The sequence below is a fragment of the Ochotona princeps genome, chromosome 4, assembly GCF_030435755.1.
Source record: "Ochotona princeps isolate mOchPri1 chromosome 4, mOchPri1.hap1, whole genome shotgun sequence".
In the NCBI taxonomy this organism is placed as follows: Eukaryota; Metazoa; Chordata; class Mammalia; order Lagomorpha; family Ochotonidae; genus Ochotona; species Ochotona princeps.
The window spans coordinates 3,340,286-3,360,611 of NC_080835.1; the positions used below are offsets into that span (position 1 = coordinate 3,340,286).

At 50.1% G+C, this 20,326-nt stretch overlaps 1 protein-coding gene across 3 annotated transcripts in view; it reads left to right on the forward strand.

The window, feature by feature from the left end:
• KMT5B (lysine methyltransferase 5B) overlaps positions 1-20,326 on the forward strand; it is a 61,017-nt gene that overhangs the window by 15,538 nt on the left and 25,153 nt on the right. For all 3 annotated transcript variants that reach the window (XM_058662716.1, XM_058662717.1, XM_058662719.1), the window contains 4 exons: positions 2,272-2,504; positions 9,901-10,048; positions 14,530-14,598; positions 17,990-18,155. In XM_058662716.1, the coding sequence (XP_058518699.1) occupies positions 2,348-2,504; positions 9,901-10,048; positions 14,530-14,598; positions 17,990-18,155 (540 nt within the window). In that variant the 5' untranslated portion in view covers positions 2,272-2,347. Of the gene's footprint in view, positions 1-2,271; positions 2,505-9,900; positions 10,049-14,529; positions 14,599-17,989; positions 18,156-20,326 lie in introns of those variants that run through there.

Genomic DNA, 20,326 nt, shown 5'->3' on the forward strand with positions numbered 1-20,326 from the left:
CTCTCCTCTCCTCTCCTCTCCTCTCCTCTCCTCTCCTCTCTCCTCTCTCCTCTCTCCTCTCCCCTCCTCTCCTCTCCTCTCCTCTCCTCTCCTCTCCTCTCCTCTCCTCTCCCCTCCCCTCCCCTCCCCTCCCCTCCTCTCCCCTCCCCTCCCCTCCCCTCCCCCTCCCCTCCCCTCCCCTCCTCTCCTCTCCTCTCCTCTCCTCTCCCCTCCCCTCCCCTCCCCTCCCCTCCCCTATGGCGTTATGGCATAGTGGATAAAGCCCCTGCGTGCAGCACCAACATTCCATCTGAGTTCCAGTTCAAAGCTCAGCTGCGACAAGGGCCAGGACTGGGTGCGATTCATGTCAAGCTGGACCATACTGCCTCCTGGCAGACGCAAGGTCCAGGGCTGGGAACATGCCTGGTGGGGGAGCTGCGGCATGCCCCTGCTGGGCTGTAACTACACTGTGAGCACAAGAACCAGGGTTGGAGGCAGGGCCAGGTTGCACAAGGCAGTGGCACCTGTCGGCATATGTGACAGCTGGTTCCAGGGAGTGGGGCAGGCTGGGCTAAGCTGCAGCAGCCATGGGTGTGCATGAAAATAAGATGGCATCTGGGCTGTGGCAGAGGCTGACACGTGCAAAACCCAGGTCTGGGGGTGGGTCTGGTGAGGTTACTGGGGATCACCCCGACTAGGCCACGAGGCTCACTCGTACTGCTGAGGACTGGGTCTGTGGCAGACCCTATGGGCCGCGCCAAAATACCTGGTCAGCGGGACTGACGAGGCAGCTGCTTCCGCTGGGGTGTGCCTTGCCTGGTGCAGGGACAGATGAACCTGAGCCTGCACTGGCTGGCGCACACAAGAATCAAACCTGAGGTCACCCGAGGTGAGGTTTCCTGGGGACACTCCCCTAACTAACCTGTTGTCCTCAGACCCTGACCACAGGGCGGATCACAGGATGTGTAGTCTGACCTTAGAGTGCCTGTGTTGGGACTGGGCCTCCGTCATGCCTGTAGACAGCATGTCCACTTGCATACAGAGGACATGATGGCCAGCTCATTTAGACCAGCAGGGCACGTTAACGGCTACATCGGAGAATGGAAAGCAGAACAGATTGGACAGTTCTCCTGGCCAAGTTTTGCAGTGTGTTCTGTGTTTGTGGATGCGCTAAAGTGGACTTGGTCAGCCTATAGACCTTGGAAAGATTTTCTCAACCCTGGAGGTCCAAAAACTGACAACAACAGCTCAAAACTAACAAAACCACTTAACACCTTTGGAATACTCTTCCCACATTGGGGTCTTTAGGATCAAAGGATCTTCCCTCCTCTCCAGGTGTTGATGTGGTTTGACAGCAAGGAGTGGCCCTCTCCCTCCGTCCCCTGTGGATCCAAGAGGAAAGGACTGAAACCTTTGTCCCACCCACCTTCCTTCGTACTGGACCCTCCCCACCCTAATCAGAGGCCCACATGGATATTAAAAATAAAAATAATAAATCTCAGCTGTTTCACTTTTGATCCAGCTAGGCTAATGTGCCTGGAAAAGCAGTGGACTAAGGCTCAGGTGGTTGGGCTGCTTGAACCCGCATGGGACACAGCTCCTGACCCGGGCCAGCTGTCGCAGCCATCTGGGACGAGAACCAGTGGTTGGAAGATTGTTCTCTGTGTAACTCTGCCTTTCAATAAAGTCTTTACCAAAAACAACAACCACCTGTGATCTGAGCATAGTATAGACCTATAGACCTGTATATAAGCAAAGATTATTAGTAACTAAAAGACAAATATTTAGTACCCAGTATTTGTCACTTTTTTTTTTTTTTACTTGAAAGAGGTTCAGAGAGTGAGAGGAAGAAAGATCCCATCTCCTGGTTTCGTCCTGCAGTTACTGCAGCGACCAGAGCTTGACTGGGGTGGAGCTGGAGCCAGGAGCTGCTTCTGGGTCTCCGACATGGGTGCAGGGGCCCAGGTATGCGCTGTCCCCCACTGCTTTCCCAGGTCACAAGCAGGGAGCTGGATCAGAAGTGGAGCGCATGTGGGGTGACAGTGCCCAGAGGGGGCACTCGCTATGGCTCTAAGTGGGTCCAAGTTACTGTCAAAGGATAGAGTCCTGTCTTGTCTGGTTTCTATTCTGATCAGTCTCAGGGCACTGTAGTCTTGACCATGATGGGGGGGGGGGGCGGCAAAATAGTCCCTAGAGTGGGGCTTTTATAGTTTATTATTTGTTTTGCTAATGCTTTGTGAAGTGGGTCTCTCAGGGGTCTGTTAAATGTGGTCTTTGTTTTGTTTTTCTTAGGAGAGAGCGTTGCCGTTATCCTCTGGGCTGTTTGGAGAGAGTGACTAAATGCACCTTGGGCAGGCTGTCTGCGGGGATGAAGTGGTTGGGAGAGTCCAAGAACATGGTGCTGAATGGCCGCAGGAACGGAGGCAAGGTGTCTGAGCATCAGCAGAGCCCGTCCAAAGCACAGCCCGCAGGCAAGGACACCTTGAAGGCCGGCCGGAGTGCAGGCGAGCGCAAGGCCGGCAGATGTACGTACACGCTCCAGCTCGCACGGCTCCCGCTGTGCTGCGGGGTCGCCTCTGTCCACAGTGGACCACGTGTTCTACAAGACAGTTATGCTGTTGTAGTTAACAATATAGGTTTTACCAGAGTATGGAAAACCTAAATTTAGTGCTGAAGATTAGATAGATAGATAGATAGATAGATAGGTAATTTTAATCATAGTTTTTATCTTTGTTCTCTATGTTTAAAGTACTGTTGCTGAAGTTTTGTAAGTTTAAACTGTATTTCTTGTGATGTGAATCTGTATTTGATAACTTCTATAACTAATGCAGAATAATAGGAATAATAAAGTCAACTCAGATGTAGAGGTTATAGGTAAAGCTGTGTTAGAGCAGCTCCACATCCGTAACTGTCCAGTCACAGAGCGCGACTGTTCCGGCTGGCAGCTAAGCACTGTTCACAGCGTCACTTTATGACTTCTGTGCCTCCCAGTGGGAACAAGTTGACTTTCTCAGAGTCTGAGCTTTGGTTTGGTATATATTTTTATTTCCTAGTGCCTCTCAGTAGTAGAACAAAATGTCCACGCCTCAGTGTGTAAACTCTGGAGGCTGCTCAGCAGTGGGTGCCACTGCAAGGACTGCATTTTCAGTCTCTGCTCTAACAGTGATCTTGATGCTAGTGGATTTAAAAAAAATACACACACATATATATAAAGGGCCTGGCGTGGTAACCTAGTGGCTAAAGTCCTTGCCTTGAAAGCGCCAGGATCCCATATGGGCGCCGGTTCTAGTCCCAGTAGCTCCACTTCCCATCCAGCTCCCTGCTTGTGGCCTGGGAAAGCAGTCGAGGACGGCCCAAAGCCTTGGGACCCTGCACCCATGTGGGAGACCTGGAAGAGGTTCGAGGCTCCTGGCTTCGGACCAGCTCAGCTCTGGCTGTTGTAACCACTTGGGGAGTGAGCCAGCAGATGGAAGATCTTCCTCCTCTCTCCTTTTCTTTGTAAATCTGACTTTACAATAAAATTAGTAAATAAATCTTTAAAGAAAATTTAAAGATATATTTTATTTATTTGCAAGACTTCCGAGAGCTTCTATCTGCTGATTCACACTCCCCAGATGGCCTCAGTGGCTGGAGTTGGGCCCATCCAAAGCCAGGAACTGCTTCTGGGTCTGCCACATGGGTGTAGGGCCCAAGTCCTTAGACCATCTTCTGCTGCTTTCCCAGGCCCTTCACTTAACAGGGAACTGTATTGGAAATGGAGCAGCCAGGACTCAAACTGGTTCCCATAGGGGATGCTGGCACTGCAAGCTGTGGCTCTTACTGTGCCACAGTATCAGCCCCTGGATTTTCTCAGCTTGTGTTGGAATTGACTGTTCCAGTGGTTTGGATTAGTGGGGGGTTGTTTTTGGAGTTTTAGATAGATTATACCAGTTCTGATTAATTTCCTTCTTATCTTCCAGGGGGTTTCTGCTATTCATCGGGCCCAGGATGGCCTTAACCTAGTTCTGTGGCAGATGACTGTTTCTGTAAAACACTAGCTAGAATTCCTGCTTGGGATGAAGGTAGACGGGGAGTTGCGGTGGAAGGAATTCCCACGTGAGTCGGTGCCGGCCACCCCCTGCAGCTGTGGTGGGCCTGCACCTTGACTCTTGTCGCGTTTTTTCATGAGAATTGAAAGGTTTTTTTGTTTTTTTTTTTTAAGATTTATTCATTTTATTACAGCCAGATATACACAGAGGAGGAGAGACAGAGAGGAAGATCCTCCGTCCGATGATTCACTCCCCAAATGAGCCGCAACGGGCCGATGCACGCCGATCTGAAGCCGGGAACCTGGAACCTCTTCCGGGTCTCCCACACGGGTGCAGGGTCCCAATGCATTGGGCCGTCCTCGACTGCTTTCCCAGGCCACAAGCAGGGAGCTGGATGGGAAGTGGAGCTGCCGGGATTAGAACCGGTGTCCATATGGGCTCCCGGGGCTTTCAAGGTGAGGACTTTAGCCGCTAGGCCACTCTGCTGGGCCCGAGAATTGAAAGGTTTTTAAAAATGATAATAACCAGATAAGTGTTACTGGTTCTGGTCCATAAATTACCCATCTTTTACGCCTTTTAATGAATTGTTGTTGGCTTCCTTTGTATATCACAGTACGAAAAAAGTTTTTATTTGTTTTAATTGTTGGGGATCACTAAGAATTTAGAAATTACTTTGCTGAGAGTAGACAGGTGTAGAGGTGTTGTAGAGTGCGAGAGAGATCACACCGGACTCAGCTGTAGGATGTTCAGGAGGAGTCTTTATTGCCCAAGCCTGGGGACAGCAGCTCCCGCTACACTCTAGGAACTGCTGCACCGCATGTCAGGAGCCAGGGGTTTTAAGCCCTCACCTTCCAATTAGTTTGGAAGGTACACAGCACAGCCTATTAGCAGGAAGGAGGAAGGGAAGGTCCGCAGGCACTAAGTACTTCCCACGAAGGATATAATTACCATTTCAGGGCTGTTAGCCCCGCCCCTTTCAGGAGCTCTTTGTAAGTACACAGTTAGCTTCACAGACCCCACCAAGCTGTGAACAGAAGGGGGGGGCACAACCATGTTCCATTTGCCCAGATGTCAAGGGGTGCTGGCTATCACTGGCTGCACCTCTTAACAGAGGAGTAGATTAGAGAAAGGTGTGCTGTGAGGATGGCAGCGTGATGGTGAGCACTGGGCAGGACGGGCGCCGAGGGCCAGGGACGAAGAGAACCTGGTGCGCACAGCCAGTGCTTGTCTGGGTAGGAGGCTGCAGCTTCCCCTGAGGCAGAGCTCCAAGACACAGCACGTGGGCGTCACACTGGGACGGAAGGTGGGCAGCTCAGCAGAGGCATTGTGCTCAACATAGGCAGAGGATGGGCTGGGAAGGAGAACTGCAGGTATGCTGTCAACCAGCTGAATCTGGCACATGGCTTGAGAGTTCTGCCCAGTAGCCGGCATGCTCATTCTTCTCGGATGTACACGGAACATTCCCTTCCGTAGAATGCACAGTCCAGGCCATTCCAAAGGGCATCATCCAATATGCATTCTTGAGCCATGGGGCGTCTCATGTTTGTTGGTGGAGATACCTGCTGTTGTTAGGACAGCAAACTTGCGCAGTGAGCTGCAGATTTGGTGTAGTCCCTACAGACCAAGGTGGCTTTGCAGGAGAGGACTACCTGATGCTACCGTTTGTGTGGAACCGTAAGCACCCACAGCAGCCAGTCTGGAAAAACAACAGAATGGGGGTGACATTTAGCCTACAGTGAGGAGGCCCACGACCTGGACCACAGTACATGGGTTCATTTTCTGACTCCAGCTTGCCACCATTGCACACCCTGGAAAGAGCTGTGATGGCTCAAGGAAAGGGGTTCCTGCCTGCCCTGCAGTTCCTGACTTTGGATCAGCCCCTGGGGGGCATCTGGCAGTGAACCCTGAGAGGAAGGTGCACCTCTGGTGCTTAAATCAATACAGCAGGAGGAGCATCTAGCTGGGAAACTGCTGCTTTATAACTTAGTACATAAATGCATTGTTCAAATCAGTGATTTTCTGGCATGTGTTTGTTAATGTGTAGATTGATAGAATACAATTATGAGTCCAGAAATCCTACATTTTCAGTCACTTGATTTTTTTGGCAAGAGTGCAAGGGAAATTCAGTGGGAAAGAGATAGTTTTTTCAGGGGTTTGGTGCGGTGGTGCACTAGGCTAACCCTCTGCTTTGCAGTACCAGGATTCCATATGGGAACTGGCCAGTTTGTCCAGCTATTCCACTTCCCATCCAGATCCCTGCTTCTGGCTTAGGAAAACAGCAGAAGATGGCGCAAGTGCTTGGGACTGTGCACTCACGGGGACCCTGAGGAAGCTACTCGCTCCCAGCTTTGAATCAGCCCAACTCTGGCTGTTGCAGCTCCATGGATAGTAAACCAGAGGATTGAAGATCTTTATCTCTCTGTCTCTGTAAAATCCACCTTTCAAATAGTAATAAAATCTTGAAAAAAAAAGTCTTTTCAACAAAGGGTGCCTTTCTTTTTTCAACAGAAGAAAACAAATAATCTTTTCCACATACAAAAGAAACTCCTGTATCACATCATATGTAAAAGTTAAAATGGATCAATGACCTAAAAATGAAAGTAAAACCTTGCAAAACCTCTACAGGCATAAATTTTCTTGACATTGTATGAGGCAATGTAATACTAAAAACACAAGGAGAAACAACAGAAAAGCAGGGCTTCATTGAAACTGCACACCATCAACCCATAGAAGCAAGAAAATACATAAACATTCCCAAATCATGCATGTGAGGGGCTAATTCCTAGAATATATATACACATGTGAAATTTTCATAGAAACGATACAAAAAGATGTTGAGTTTTTGAGAGGGAAGCACAAGGCAAACCCCTGTCTGCTCTTTACTGCTGAATGTGTGTCATAGCTGAGGAGGCGGGGAGCTCCATCAAGGTCTGTGTGGAGGCAGAGACCCAGCACTTGAACCTGCCTCCTGCTGTCTGCCAGGCTCAGGGAACTGGGAGCTGGAGCAGAGCCCGACCTGAGCCTCGGCCTTCTAAGCTAGGGTGCTGGGGTCTGAGCAGGTGTCTGAGCCACCACACAAGATGCCTGTGCTCAAAGTCCAGGTTTAAAATGGCCACAGACTCCTTCAAAGATATAGTCAGTACACACAAGAGAAGTCATTGAGGTGCAAAGCACCTCTTCATATTCCTAGTGCTGTAGTCTCGTGGCTAAAGTCCTTGCCTTGAAAGCACCAGGATCCCATATGGGAATCAGTTCTAATCCCGGCAGCCCCACTTCCCATCCAGCTCCCTGCTTGTGGCCTGGGAAGGCAGTCAAGGTTAACCTAAGTCCTTGGGACCCTGCACCTGTGTGGGAGACCCAGAAGAGGCTCTGGGCTCCTGGCTGTTGAGGCCACTTGGCGAGAGAATCAGCAGATGGAAGATCTTTCTCCTGTCTATAGCTCTTTCTAATAAAAAATATGTAACTCTTAAAAAAAAAAAAAAAAAAGACCTCTAATCCGAAAGAGAAGTGTTGGCCAGTGTGTGAGAATTTAAAACATCCTGGTGGTGGAATGTGTGAGGATGAAGCCGCCTGGCCACTCTCCAGTGGTCACTCGGTGAGCTGCCAGGAAGCCCAGCACTTCCACCGTCCAGTGTGTAAGAGAAGGGAAGTACAGGCGTACACAGTCACTGTTTGATGCAAGCGCTCCGGGTGGTGGTATTCCCACTGAGTAGTAACAACCCATGTGGATACACAAGGGGCGTGTCCTTACATAGTGTGGTTAGGCGGAAGAAGGAATGAAGTTGAGCCCTGAGACAAAGTGGGTTGGGGGTGCTTCGGGCTTGCGGAGGAAGGGAGATGGGGCAGCTGCTCACGGATGGGGGTGTCTTTCTGGGGTGATGGTTGCATGCGCTGGATGTGTGTGAAGATACTGGACTGCATATGTAAAGTGGGAGAATTGTATCTGAGAAAAGCAGTTACAGAAGACAGCATCAGTGCTTCACGTCCATGGACGTCGTGGGCCATCTGTCCGCTTCGACCTCGTGTGCCTGTCGTGTTCTGGGAGAGAACCCCTCAGTGGCATGCTGCTTGTCTGACTCTTCATCGTGGAAACCTTGACATGTTGCTGTTGACCTTTGTGAATGAGAGGACCAGTTCCTTGAGAAGAACACTCACTGAGATCCATGTGCGTCAGACTCAATCACCGTCGCTGGAACTTCACAGAAATGCGGTGTCCTTGTCCTTTGCACTGCGCTTCTTCCACAATTAAATCCATTTATTTTCAGTTCCATATTTTGGTCTGTGTTCTTATTTGTTGAAACCGATATCAATTAGAAATAAGTGTAACGTTCTGTCTTCTTTGCCATCTAGAGGTTCTTTTTTTTCTAATTTAATAGATTTACAGAGAAGGAAAGACAGGTTTTTTTTTAATCATTGATTTTTTTTATTGCAAAAATATACAGAGAGAAGGAGAGGCAGAGAGAATAATCTTCCATCCGATGATTCACTCCCCAAATGACCACAACAGCTGGAGCTGTGCCAATGTGAAGACAGGAGCTCTTCCAGGTCTCCCATGCGGGTACAGGGTCGCAAGGCTTTGGGCCATCCTCGACTGCTTTCCCAGGCCACAAGCAGGGAGCTGGATGGGAAGCAGGGCTGCTGGGATTAGAACCCGTAACCATATGGGATCCTGGCGCTTTCAAGGTGAGGACTTTAGCCACTAGGCCACCGCGCCAGGCCCCAGAAAGATCTGTCTGATGCTTCACTCCCTAAATGGCTGTAACAGCCAGAGCTGAGCTGAGCCAGAGCCAGGAGCTTCCTCCTGGTCGTTCACGCGGGTACAGGGTCGCAAGGCTTTGGGCCATCCTCTACTGCCTTCCCAGGCAGGCAGGGAGCTGCAAGAGAAGTGAAACAGCCAGGATTAGAACTGGCACCCATAATGGGATGCCGTCAGATGCAAGGCGAGGACTTAGGCACTAGGCTGTCACGCCATGCTGAGATTCAAGGTTCCTAAACTCTGAGCCTCAGCTGCTGATACAGAGCAAGTAAAATCCCTCATCCGCCCAGAAGCATGAGGCTGAACTGTGTGCACCTTTAGTCTTTTGGGGGGACATACTGGAGCCAAATTCAGCAGCTCTGTGCTGCCAGCATCCCATGTCCAAGTGCCAGCTCAACTTCCAGCTGCTCTGTTTCTGATTCAGGTTGCTGCCAGTGTGCCTCAGAAGGCCACAAAAGGTAAACCTTCTTGGGCCTGGTGTGGTGGCCTAGTAGCTAAAGTCCTCGCTTTAAACGCGCTGGGATCCCATATGGGAGACCTGGAAGAAGAGCTCCTGGCTCCTGGCTTTGGATCGGTGCAGCACTGGCTGTTGCAGTCACTTGGGGAGTAAATCATTGGACGACAGATATTTCTCTCTGTATGTCCTCCTCTCTCTATATATATATAACTGCAATAAAAATAAATTTTACAAAAAAAAGGTGACCCTTCTGTCCATGTGGGAGATCAGGGTGGGGTTCTGGTTCCTGGCCTCAGCCTGGCCCAGCTCAGACTTTGCAGACATTGGGAGAGTGAGCCAGCAGATAAAAGAGCTCTGTTTGTGTCCCTCAGGGCATGCCCTTTAGAGTTGGGATGCTGCGTGCTGCTCTGGGTGGCCTCTGACCTCAGTCCTGTCTGCCTTGGCTTCTGTCATTGCTGAGGCACCCTCTTGCAGCCACTGTTTTCTCAGCTGTTACCTGGAGGGGAGAGGAAAGCTTTGAACCAAAGCCGGCCACACTCGGTTCCCGGAACTGGTGTTCCTTGCTTACCAGCTCCCCAGGCGTACTGAATTCTTAGGTTAAGTGGTTTCTGTTCACTAAAGATGTTAGAAAAGTCTGGTGATTTCCAGTTGGAGCTAACTTTGCTCTCTGTTTCTCACAGGCCATGGGAACTCAGGGTTTGAAGGGCAGAGCCGCTACGTGCCGTCTTCTGGAATGTCTGCCAAGGAGCTCTGTGAAAATGATGACCTCGCCACCAGCTTGGTTCTTGATCCTTATTTAGGTTTTCAAACACACAAAATGAATACTAGGTAATTTAAAGTCTTTATCCTGAGTGGAATAGATGATGATGTCGAATTTAAGAAAAATAGATGGCTAATTTTATCTCTGGTCAAAAGTTAAAATGCCTTGGAAGGAAAAGTGGTTGGTCTCTGCAGAGTTCGGTGTGAGGAGCCGAGAGGAGCAGCAGAGCCCTGTGCGTGGCACGGCAGTTCACCTCTGTGTTCACATGCAGAGCCGCAGCAGGCCTTCATGTTATGCTTGAAATACTGGTGGCAACTGTCTAACCAGACAGATCTCAGCAGCGTCCGTAAGACCGTGAAGGCTGTGGTTGCGTTTTCCTATGTAAAGTAGGTTATCAGTCTGTTTTTATGAATTGGTTAACATAATGTTCTGTTTTTGTTCCTCCCCTCTCCCTTAAGAAATTTATTTATTTGAAAGGCAGAGTTAGAAGGAGATCGTCCGCCTGCTGGCTCAGCCCGTGTGGCCACAGTGACTAGGCCTTGCTGGGCTGAAGCTGGGCGCCAGGAGCTGCCTCAGGCTCTCTTGAGCCAGTGCCCGTATGGGATGCAGCTGACCTCCTCCATGAGCCCAGCTGGCTTTCTACTGCATAACTCCCTTTGCAGGAAGGAAATTCTGCCACCATAGTTCAGCTTTGAGGTTCTAAGTCATTTTTAATGACGTTATATTCAGTATACATGTAAGTAAGAAAATAGACGTGGGACCTGCGCTGTGGCGGGCAGACTTAGCCTCCACCCTTGGGCTCTGGCATCCCATGTGGACACCAGTTTGAGGCCCAGCTGCACCACTTCCAGTCCAGTTCTCTGTTAGTGTGCCTGTGAAGGCAGCAGAGAATGGTCCAAGTGCTTGGGCCCTGCACCCGTGTGGGAGACCTGGAGGAGGCTCCTGGCTCCTGACTTCAGGTTGGCTTGACTTCAGCCCGTGTTGCACTCTGGGAAGTGAACCAGAGGGTAGATGATCTTGCACTCTCTGTCTCTCCTCCCTCTGTAATTCTTTCAAATAAAATAAATAAATAAATAAATGCCCAGCCTACTTTCTGCTGAGTTTTTTGTTGTCACTCTGTCTTGCTGAGTTGAGACATGTGTCTGACTCACTGCCACGTAGAACCGTGCAGTGTCATCGGTGCATTGCCATGGAGGCACATGGCTTTCCCCTTGAGTCAGTCAGAGGGATTGTATACATTATGTGTTTTGTACTGAGACAGAGATGTGCATGAAGGTGTAACATTTAGAAAGGAGTAGGTGTGAGCGTCTCCTACTGTGCCTTGCAAACAGAAATACCTTCAACCAGGGTATCCCAGCCAGAGCTGTGGTGGCTTGTGAAGGAGTATCCTGTGTCCCAAGCCAGTGCTCTGCCTAGGGCTGGACCGTCACCTGCCTCCGGCCTGTGCAGCAGAAAGCACTCCTCTCCTGCAGAGCGCCTCCCAGACCACTGCTGCCCGCAGCTGCTGGCAGGCCCCTCAGTCCAGTGAACTACAGGTTTTGACCTGCTACCTTTGTGCTAGGACCTGGATTTGGACTGTGCTATTGTTTTATTTGTTTTGGGTGTTTTGGTTTGTTTTAAGATGTTTTCATTTTTACTGAAAGGGAGAATCAACAGGAGACAGGTAGAGCCTCCATCCACTGGGTCACTCCCTAGTGGTGTAATGCCGGGACTGGTCCAGCCCAAAGCCAGGATGCAGGAGCTTCCTGCAGGTCTCCCGCATGGGTACCCTAGGACCTGGACCTGGACCATCCTCCACTGTCCTGCAGGCCATAGCAGGAACTGGCTCTGAATTGGAGCGGTCAGGACATGAACTGGGGCCCCTATGGGATGCTAGCACCACAGGTGGAGGTTTCAGCCCACCATGCCACCACACTGGCTGCTGGGATTCAGTCTCTAACAAACTGCCCTAACCTACCAGGCCCAAAGTGATGAGACGAAATTCTTTTCTGGAAGTTTCCTAGGGCTCTTTTGAAACTGTGTGGTCAGAGTGGGTGTTGTGGTGGTGGCAGTTTAAACTGCTGCCATGTGGAGCTGGCATCCCATATGGGAACCATTTCCTGTCCCAACTGCTCCACTTTCCATCCAGCTCCTTGCTGATTGCCTGTGACAGCAGCCTCAGATGCCCCCAGCCCTCAGGCCCCTCACCCCTGTGGAAGGGCCGGCCAAAGCTCCTGGCTCAGCGTGGTCCAGTCCAGGCCGTGGCAGTCATTTGAGCAGTGGCTGTTTCTCTTGGACATTCCTCCCTGTAAGTCTTTTGAAATAAATAGGTCTATGAAAAACAAACCTATAGTCATAAAATGTAAGATTCGGGATTCCCCTATCAGTGCTGTTAAAACTCAGTGCTTTACCATATCTGATGAAAGTTTCCCCACAGGAACTGAAGCATCTGAAACCAGTTAGGCCATTTGTACTTTTCAGTGCAGCTTGTGACCATAAGCTGTGAAGGTGTGGTAGCCCTGGGGGCCTGGCAGTACCATGCTGCCAGCCACCCTGCCCTCCAGCCCAAGCAGTGGTGGCAAACTCACGGCTACTGCCATTTAGCAAAACTGACGTTTGTTACTGAAGTTTGTTCTTAATGAAAAGCACATGTTTTCATTAAACCATCATATGTTTGAAAATGAGATGTCTCTTCTAGCTTCTCATCTTTTGAGCAAGAATTTAGCAGGTTATTAACCAAAGTCATTCTTAGAGATAGTATTTTATGGAAAACAAGAAAAGTCTGTAGTCTTTACTGGAGTAATAAATGACCAGAGATCCTTTCCAGCACGCTGGCTTGCAGCCCTCTGTCTCTCCAGTGCAGAAGTGACTGGAAGGTGTCATGATCTGGGCTTTTCCTTCTCCAAGCTATAAGTGTATATATGTGGTGTTTCTATAGTGTTCTGTCCCTGTGTATGCATCTATAATTTGATAATTTTTTGTAATTTTTCTTTACCTTGTTCACTTCCTTCTGCTACATTCAGTGCACCACACCAAAAATAGTATTGATTTGTTTTGTTTTGTTTTATTCCGTTTTATTTTTGAAAGGCAGATTTACAGAGAGCTTTTATTCACTGGCTCATTTCCTAAATGGTCATAGTGGCCAAAGCTGAGCCATTCCAAAACCAGGAGCTTCTTCCTGGTCTCCTTCATGGGTGGCAGGGGCCCAAGCACTTGGGTCATTCTTTGCTGCCTGCCCAGGCACATTAGCTGAGAGCTGGATAGAGGTGAGACATCCAGGACTCCCAGCCAGCACCCAGAGAGAATGCTGGGACTCCCAGCCAGCACCCAGGGAGAATGCTGGGACTCCCAGCCAGCACCCAGGGAGAATGCTGGGACTCCCAGCCAGCACCCAGGGAGAATGCTGGGACTCCCAGCCAGCACCCAGGGAGAATGCTGGGACTGCCAGCCAGCACCCAGGGAGAATGCTGGGACTGCCAGCCAGCACCCAGGGAGAATGCTGGGACTGCCAGCCAGCACCCAGGGAGAATGCTGGGACTGCCAGCCAGCACCCAGGGAGAATGCTGGGACTCCTAGCCAGCACCCAGGGAGAATGCTGGGACTCCTAGCCAGCACCCAGGGAGAATGCTGGTATCACAGGTGACGGCTTTGACTAACATTCTGCTGTGCCACAATGTATTTATGTGTCCCCAGTACTTATGTTTCTGTTTTAAAATGACCATATTTCCTAACAAGTCAGAGTTGTAGCATGAGTGCTTCGAAATCATGAGGACAGTACTCATTGTAATTCTAGAAGATTTCTGGTCTGACTTTTCAGTTATGAAACCCTTGTTTTCGTAGGAACAGAGCTCTCTCTGATTTGCAGAGGGTTGTGAAGAAGGGCTGGGTGCTCCCTTGCTCAGTCATTAGGACCCTCAGATGTCAGTGACCCGAGGAGGGGAGACGCCAGCAAGCAGAGAGTTGAGCATTTTAAAGAAATCGGGGTGGGGGTGGCGTGGAGGTGTGCTGTGTTAAGCCTCTGCCTGCAGCTCTGGCAAGCCCTGTGGAATCTCGTTTGAGTCCTGGCTGCGCCTCTAAATCCAGCTCGCTGCGCATGTGCCTGGGGAGGCAGTGAAAGGTGCCCCAAGTCTATAACTCTGCCTTTCAAATGAAAATAAACAAGAGTCATCTCCAGGCACTTTTACTGTGAAACTGCTTGGTTTGTCTAAACTAAGCGTGCACAGTTCTTGGTCACCCTTCCGCCACAAAAACATCTAGTTTTAACACTACTACATACGTCCTTGACTGTTTATGTCCACTGTTGCGTAGAAATGTGTGAATGACTTTAAAAATGGTGCCTGACTAGAATATGGAAAGACGTCTTTCAGGCCTTTTGACTCAATCAGATGTGAGATGTGTGTTATGGAAAAGAAGGAATTTGGCGGCCTGGCATTGTGATTTCTGCTGGTGCTACCACAGCTTCGCGGTTCTCAGTACTAACAGTGAAGGATGATGCTACGTTCAATATAGTTAGATCTGTTTTGAAATTATGCAAAGTTGCTTATTGTCCTTTGTTTTTGCATTTATATAGCGCCTTTCCTTCGAGGAGCTCAAGGCATTTTTCAAAATCTGACACTTTTCCTCACAACAACCCCGTGAGGTAGGTGGAACGCCTTACCCGTGGGAATCAGGTGCCGCTGCCCTGGGTCAGCTCGGGCAATGTTCTTCAGTGCTATGTGACTCAGAATTCCAGTGGAAACACGGAGTCTAGAATGCTTTGCAAATCTTAAAAAAAAATAGTTGGGTCTTGATTGTGGGTTTTCTTTTTAGTTTGTTTAAAAGATTATTTATTTATTTATTTATTTTAATTGGAAAGTCAAATCTTCAGAGAGAAGGAGAGGCAGGAAAATCTTCCATCTGCTGCTTTATTTGCCAAGTAACCGCAACAGCTGGAACTGAGCTGATCAGAAGCCAAGAGCTTTTTTCAGATCTTCCCAAGGCTTTGGGCCATCCTTCAGTGCTTTCCCAGGCCACAGGCAGGGAGCTGGAAGGGGAATGGAGCAGGCAGGACACGAATTGGCGCCCATATGGGATCCCAGTGCATGCAAGACAAGAATTTAGCCATTAGGCTATCATGCTGGGTACAGTTGTAATTTTTTTTTTTTAAGATTTATTCAGTTTATTACAAAGTCAGATATACAGAGAGGAGGAGAGAGAGAGAGGAAGATCTTCCTTCCATTGATTCATTCCCCAAGTGAGCCGCAACGGGCCGATGCACGCCGATCCGAAGCCTGGAACCAGGAACCTCGAACCTCTTCCGGGTCTCCCACACGGGTGCAAGGTCCCAAGGCTTTGGGCCGTCCTCGACTGCTTTCCCAGGCCACAAGCAGGGAGCTGGATGGGAAGTGGAGCTGCCGGGATTAGAACCGGCGCCCATATGGGATCCTGGCAAGTTCAAGGCGAGGACTTTAGCCGCTAGGCCACGCCGCCGGGCCCCCAGTTGTAATTTTTTAAAGATGTATTTATTTTTATTGCAAAGTCAGATACATAGAGAGGAGGAGAGACAGAGAGAAAGAGCTTCTGTCCTTTGATTTGCTCCCCAAGAGGCCTCAATAGCCGGAGCTGCACCAATCTGAAGACAGGAGCCTGGAGCCTCTTTGGGTCTCCCACGCAGATGCAGGGTCCCAAGGCTTTGGGGCCGTCCTCGACTGCTTTCCCAGGCCACAAGCAGGGAGCGGGATGGGAAGCAGAGTTGCTGGGATTAGAACCGGCGCCCATATGGGATCCTGGCGCATTCAAGATGAGCACTTTAGCTACTAGGCCACCATGTCAGGCCCCCAGTTGTATTTTTCAAAACCACTTGTGCTCCATAGCAGGGTAACTGAAAGAAAACAAGCCCTCATCCAGGTCAGGGGTCATTGCCCAGGGCTGGCGGGCACAGGTGGCAGGCTCCACCAGGGCTGCCCTGGGTGGTGTTTGCTGGTCGTCAGTCTGCAGCCACCGTTTATTTATCCAGAGGGGACGGTGCTCCCTGTATTGCCTCAAGGCTCGAGCATTTCTCTGCTCTCATGTTTTGCTCGCCTGCCCTGCTCCACCCTCTAGCAGCTATGGGTTGAACATCCCCACAGAGGGAGCGGTAGCAGAGCTCGTGGGACTCGGCCAGCTTGCTTCATGGCCACAGCGGTCTCTGAGGTTGGAGACAGACAGGACAGCAAGGAAGCCTGGGGATTCACTCTGGAAAGACGGAGGACCAAGTGTGTGGGGAAGTGAACTCATATGTTTTTTCTCCTAAATTTTTAATAACTGATCATAAATAACATTTAACAGTTACTAATCAGGCATTGATCAGAACATTGGGAAGGGGAAAATGGTTTATTTACAGTATAAAACTTTGTGTTAAGACAGAGGAAAGAAAGGGAGATACTGATGTGAAAATTTCAGAACTGGAGGCCGATGTCACGGCTTGGTAGGTTAATCCTCCACCCTCCAGGTCTGACCTTTCACATCTCGGCTGCTCCGCTTCCCGTCCAGGTCCTTGATAGCCTGCAAACACTTGTGAGTCCGGGAGGAAGCTTCTAGCTCTTTCCTTTGGATTAACTCAGTTCCAGCAAGTGTCCCCAGTTGGGAAGTAAACCGGATAGGAAGATATCAATCTCTGCCTCTCCTTCTGTTTGTAAATCTGCCTCCAGTGCAGACAGAGAGAGAGAGAAAGGAAACAAGAGAAAAGGAAAGGTTAGAACTGGCGCTGTGTATCATGCATAAGGCTGGCGGCTGCGGTACCAGCATCCCTCACGGCACTGGTTCACATCCTGGCTGCTAAACGTGCAATCTAGCTTCTTGCTTGTGATCTGCGAAACCTAGTGGAAGCTGGCGCAGCGCTTGGGGTCTTGTCACCTGCTTGGGAGCCCCAGAAGAGGCTCCTGGCTTCAGTCTGGCCCAGCTCCAGCCATCTTTGGAGTCAGTCAGTGGATGAAACATGTTTCCTTTTCCTCCCTAGCTGTAACTTTGAGTTTCAAATCAATAAGCAAACCTTTTTTTAAAAGATCTGTTTGTTTTTATTGGAAAGGCAGATCCACAGAAGGAGAGACAGAAAGAAATATCTTCCAGTCACTAGTTCACTCCCCAAATGGCTACAACAGCCAGAGCTGAGCCCTACATCAACTTTTTTTTTTTTTTTAATCGGAAGTCAGAGAGACAGAAAGATCTTCCATCTGATGATTCACTCAAGTGGCCGCAACAGCTGGAGCTGAGCCCATCTGAAGCCAGGAGCCAGGAGCTTCCTCCTGGTCTCCCATGTGGGTGCAGGATCCCAAGGCTTTGGGCCATCCTCAGTTGCTTTCCCAGACCACAAGCAGGGAGCTGGATGGGAAGTGGGGCTGCCAGGATTAGAACCAGCGCCCATATGGGATCTCGGCTTGTTCAAGGCAAGGACTTTAGCCACTAGGTCACCGTGCCGGGCTCCAGAAAGCAATTTTTAAATACAATTCTACCTCAACGTTTTTTCCTTTATCACCAATATGGGAGTTGCCTGCCAGAATTCTACTTTTCCCATTTTTCTATTCACAAAGTGTGGTTATTAAAGACAGTTTGACCAGAGTATTTGGTGTTGAGCACAAGAATGTGTTTCAGGAGCTGTGGGCTTCCTTTGTTGGGAGTTTTCCAACTGCATACTAGAAGATACTTCAGTGTCATTTAGTTTTGTTCTTTGTACTGAAACTCTGCATTGCAGTCTTCCAGCTTGGCTCTGCATCTTTGATTTTATACCTGGCAAAGTAAATGACTAGTGTAAGCCTGAGTATGAGTTTTTGTTGGAATTATCTGTTCCTTTCAGAGTTAAAACTCACAATGAAATAAAAATGTTGAAGTTTAAAGGGGGAGAAGTGCCCTCTCCAGGGATCAGCGTTGCTTGCCTGGAGATGCTCACGGGTCAGGCAATGTTCTCTGCTTCTGAGTGCTTTGCTCTGTGCCCGTGGCTGTGGTAACCTCTTCAGATGGGTCTGAGGGCCCACAGTCACTGTCCATAATGGAACTGGCTGTTTGATTTCTTTCAGATTTAGGCCTATTAAAGGAAGACAAGAAGAACTGAAAGAAGTGATTGAACGTTTTAAGAAGGATGAGCACTTGGAAAAAGCCTTCAAATGTCTGACGTCAGGCGAGTGGGCACGGCACTATTTCCTCAACAAGAACAAAGTGCAGGAAAAATTATTCAAGGAACACGTGAGTGTACTGGGATTCATCCTGTTAGCCCCAGGCGTCCCTCAGGAAAGGCTCAGTAGTGAGTGAGAGGACAGGGGGACAGCACACCGGGGACGGCTCCTAGGTCGGCGCTCCGCAGCTTGTGGGCCTGAGTGCTGTGAGGCCATGTGCGTCCAGTGCCCTCCTGATGCCCTAGGCCCTGTCCTGGCGGCAGTGTGTCAGCCAGTGTAGGGCAGCCTTGGTTTCCTGGAGTGCCGTGAGCCTGGTGCACACATAGGATCCGTCTGCCGGGCAAAAACACCGCCCCTGCTGCATAGGCCTGGCCACACAAGCCGCCCGGCGCTCACCTGCGTCCTTTGCCCCTGCTACGTAGGCCTGGCCACACGAGCCGCCCGGCGCTCACCTGCGTCCTTTGCCTCCCTGTCTCATCCCACCTCAGAGCATTGTGAGCCTTAAGGGCTTGTCAGCTGTCACTCCCTTAGAACTGTGTTTAGGCTCATCGTCATGAGCCACCCAGGGCAGGGCTGTCCTGGCCACCAGCCTAAGGGTCAGCAGTAGAGCTGGGTCCAGCATCAGCACCAGCAGCCAGAGTTCTTTCAGGACCATCATCTTGATGTGGAAATGCTGCATTCTAAAGATAAGCCCAACGGGAGGTTGAACAAGTGTAGAGTTGAAGCCAGTAGCACAGAGCTGCGAGGAGGCCTAAGAGTGATGAAGTCCAGATCACAGTGTAATCTGACTGGGGAGAGTGTCCTTTACTGCTCGCCAGGCACAGTTGGCTGTTGGGATCCCTTGTCCGAAGGCATGTAGCAGTTTAGTTTGATCCTAAATGCTCTTACAACCTAATCCCACTGCACCCTGGTTGTTGCTGCAGGTACAGCTTTGTTCCTTACAGCACCTGCTCCACCTTTCTCAGTTAAGAGGGGCAAGCCTGCAAGTAGGACTGCTCCTGCCAAGGAGCCAGGAATGGTCTGGGGGCTGCAGTGTGGGCTCGGCCCTTCAGGGCCACAGCGAGATGGAAGAGCTCATGCGGAGGCTGCAGAGGCTATGCCCGTGCCCACCCAGTTCACAGCCCAGCAGCACGCGATGCCTTTAGAGCTGCACTTCCCAGGACACCCTCACCTTGTGTAGACAGCCATCTGCGTGTTAGGGGAGGTCTGAGCACAGTGCAAGCTACTGATGTGCCCGGTTGGGTGTGTGGGTTAGGCAGTATCCAGCTAGGGCAGTGTTGGGTGTGGCTGAATGTCCACATCTCGTGGTCTGTGTTACCCTGTGCTGGGAGAGCAGCCTCCCTCGGCGTCTAGCAGGTGTAGGGAGGGTTTGGCTCGCCAGGTGCTGACGGGAGTGAGTGTGGTTTGGGTTGCAGTGAGAAGAAGCAGTTGGCTTAAGAGTGATAGTTGAGAAAAACCTTCATGGTCCCAACCTGGAGTCTCATTGTGATTTCCTTGAGAGCTTGTTTGGAGATTCTAGCAGGGGAGTGCAGCTACTCGTGTACCCTTGACCGAAGACCAGTCCTCCTCTAGTGGGGATGGTCGTCCTCTTCGAGCCCGCAGCTTCGGGAGGGACACACATGGAACAGTGAGGGAGGAAGGGGACACCCGCCTAGCCAGCCAGATCAGCCAAATCAACCCTGGTGATCAATGGGGTGACAGATGTCACAGCCAGATCGCCTTCACATCCTCATTGTGATTGCTTTGAGGGAGTAAACAGGGCAAGAAAAGCACTACACTGAATCAGAAATAAGGTGTTAGGGGAAGACAAAGTGTGGAACTGGACTGGTTGATGTTGCCACGGGTGCAGTGGGTTCCTAGGTGGGACCTGACAGAGGTCCTTGCTGGCGGGGGCCTTATTCGCATGTGGCAGATCCAGCAGGATGTTAGGCTTTGCTGTGAAGTTACGATCTGTGCAACAGCAGTCGTGCTGTTGGTGTTGCATTCGCCTTGGTAGGAGGTTAATGGAACTCCCAGAATAGTGGTAACACTGTTTGTAGCAACTGTGGCTATATAACAGTTTGTAAGGAAATAATTAGCAAACAACAGGAGCTTGAATTAGAGCATTACAAAGGCAAGAACAACACCCTAATTGTAGCTATAATGAAGGGGAGGCCTGTTACTTGGGCCTAAGACTGTTGGAGTTGAGGATGAAACCTCTGGGGGCCTACGATGTACCAGGTAAAGCTGCCTATTACAGCG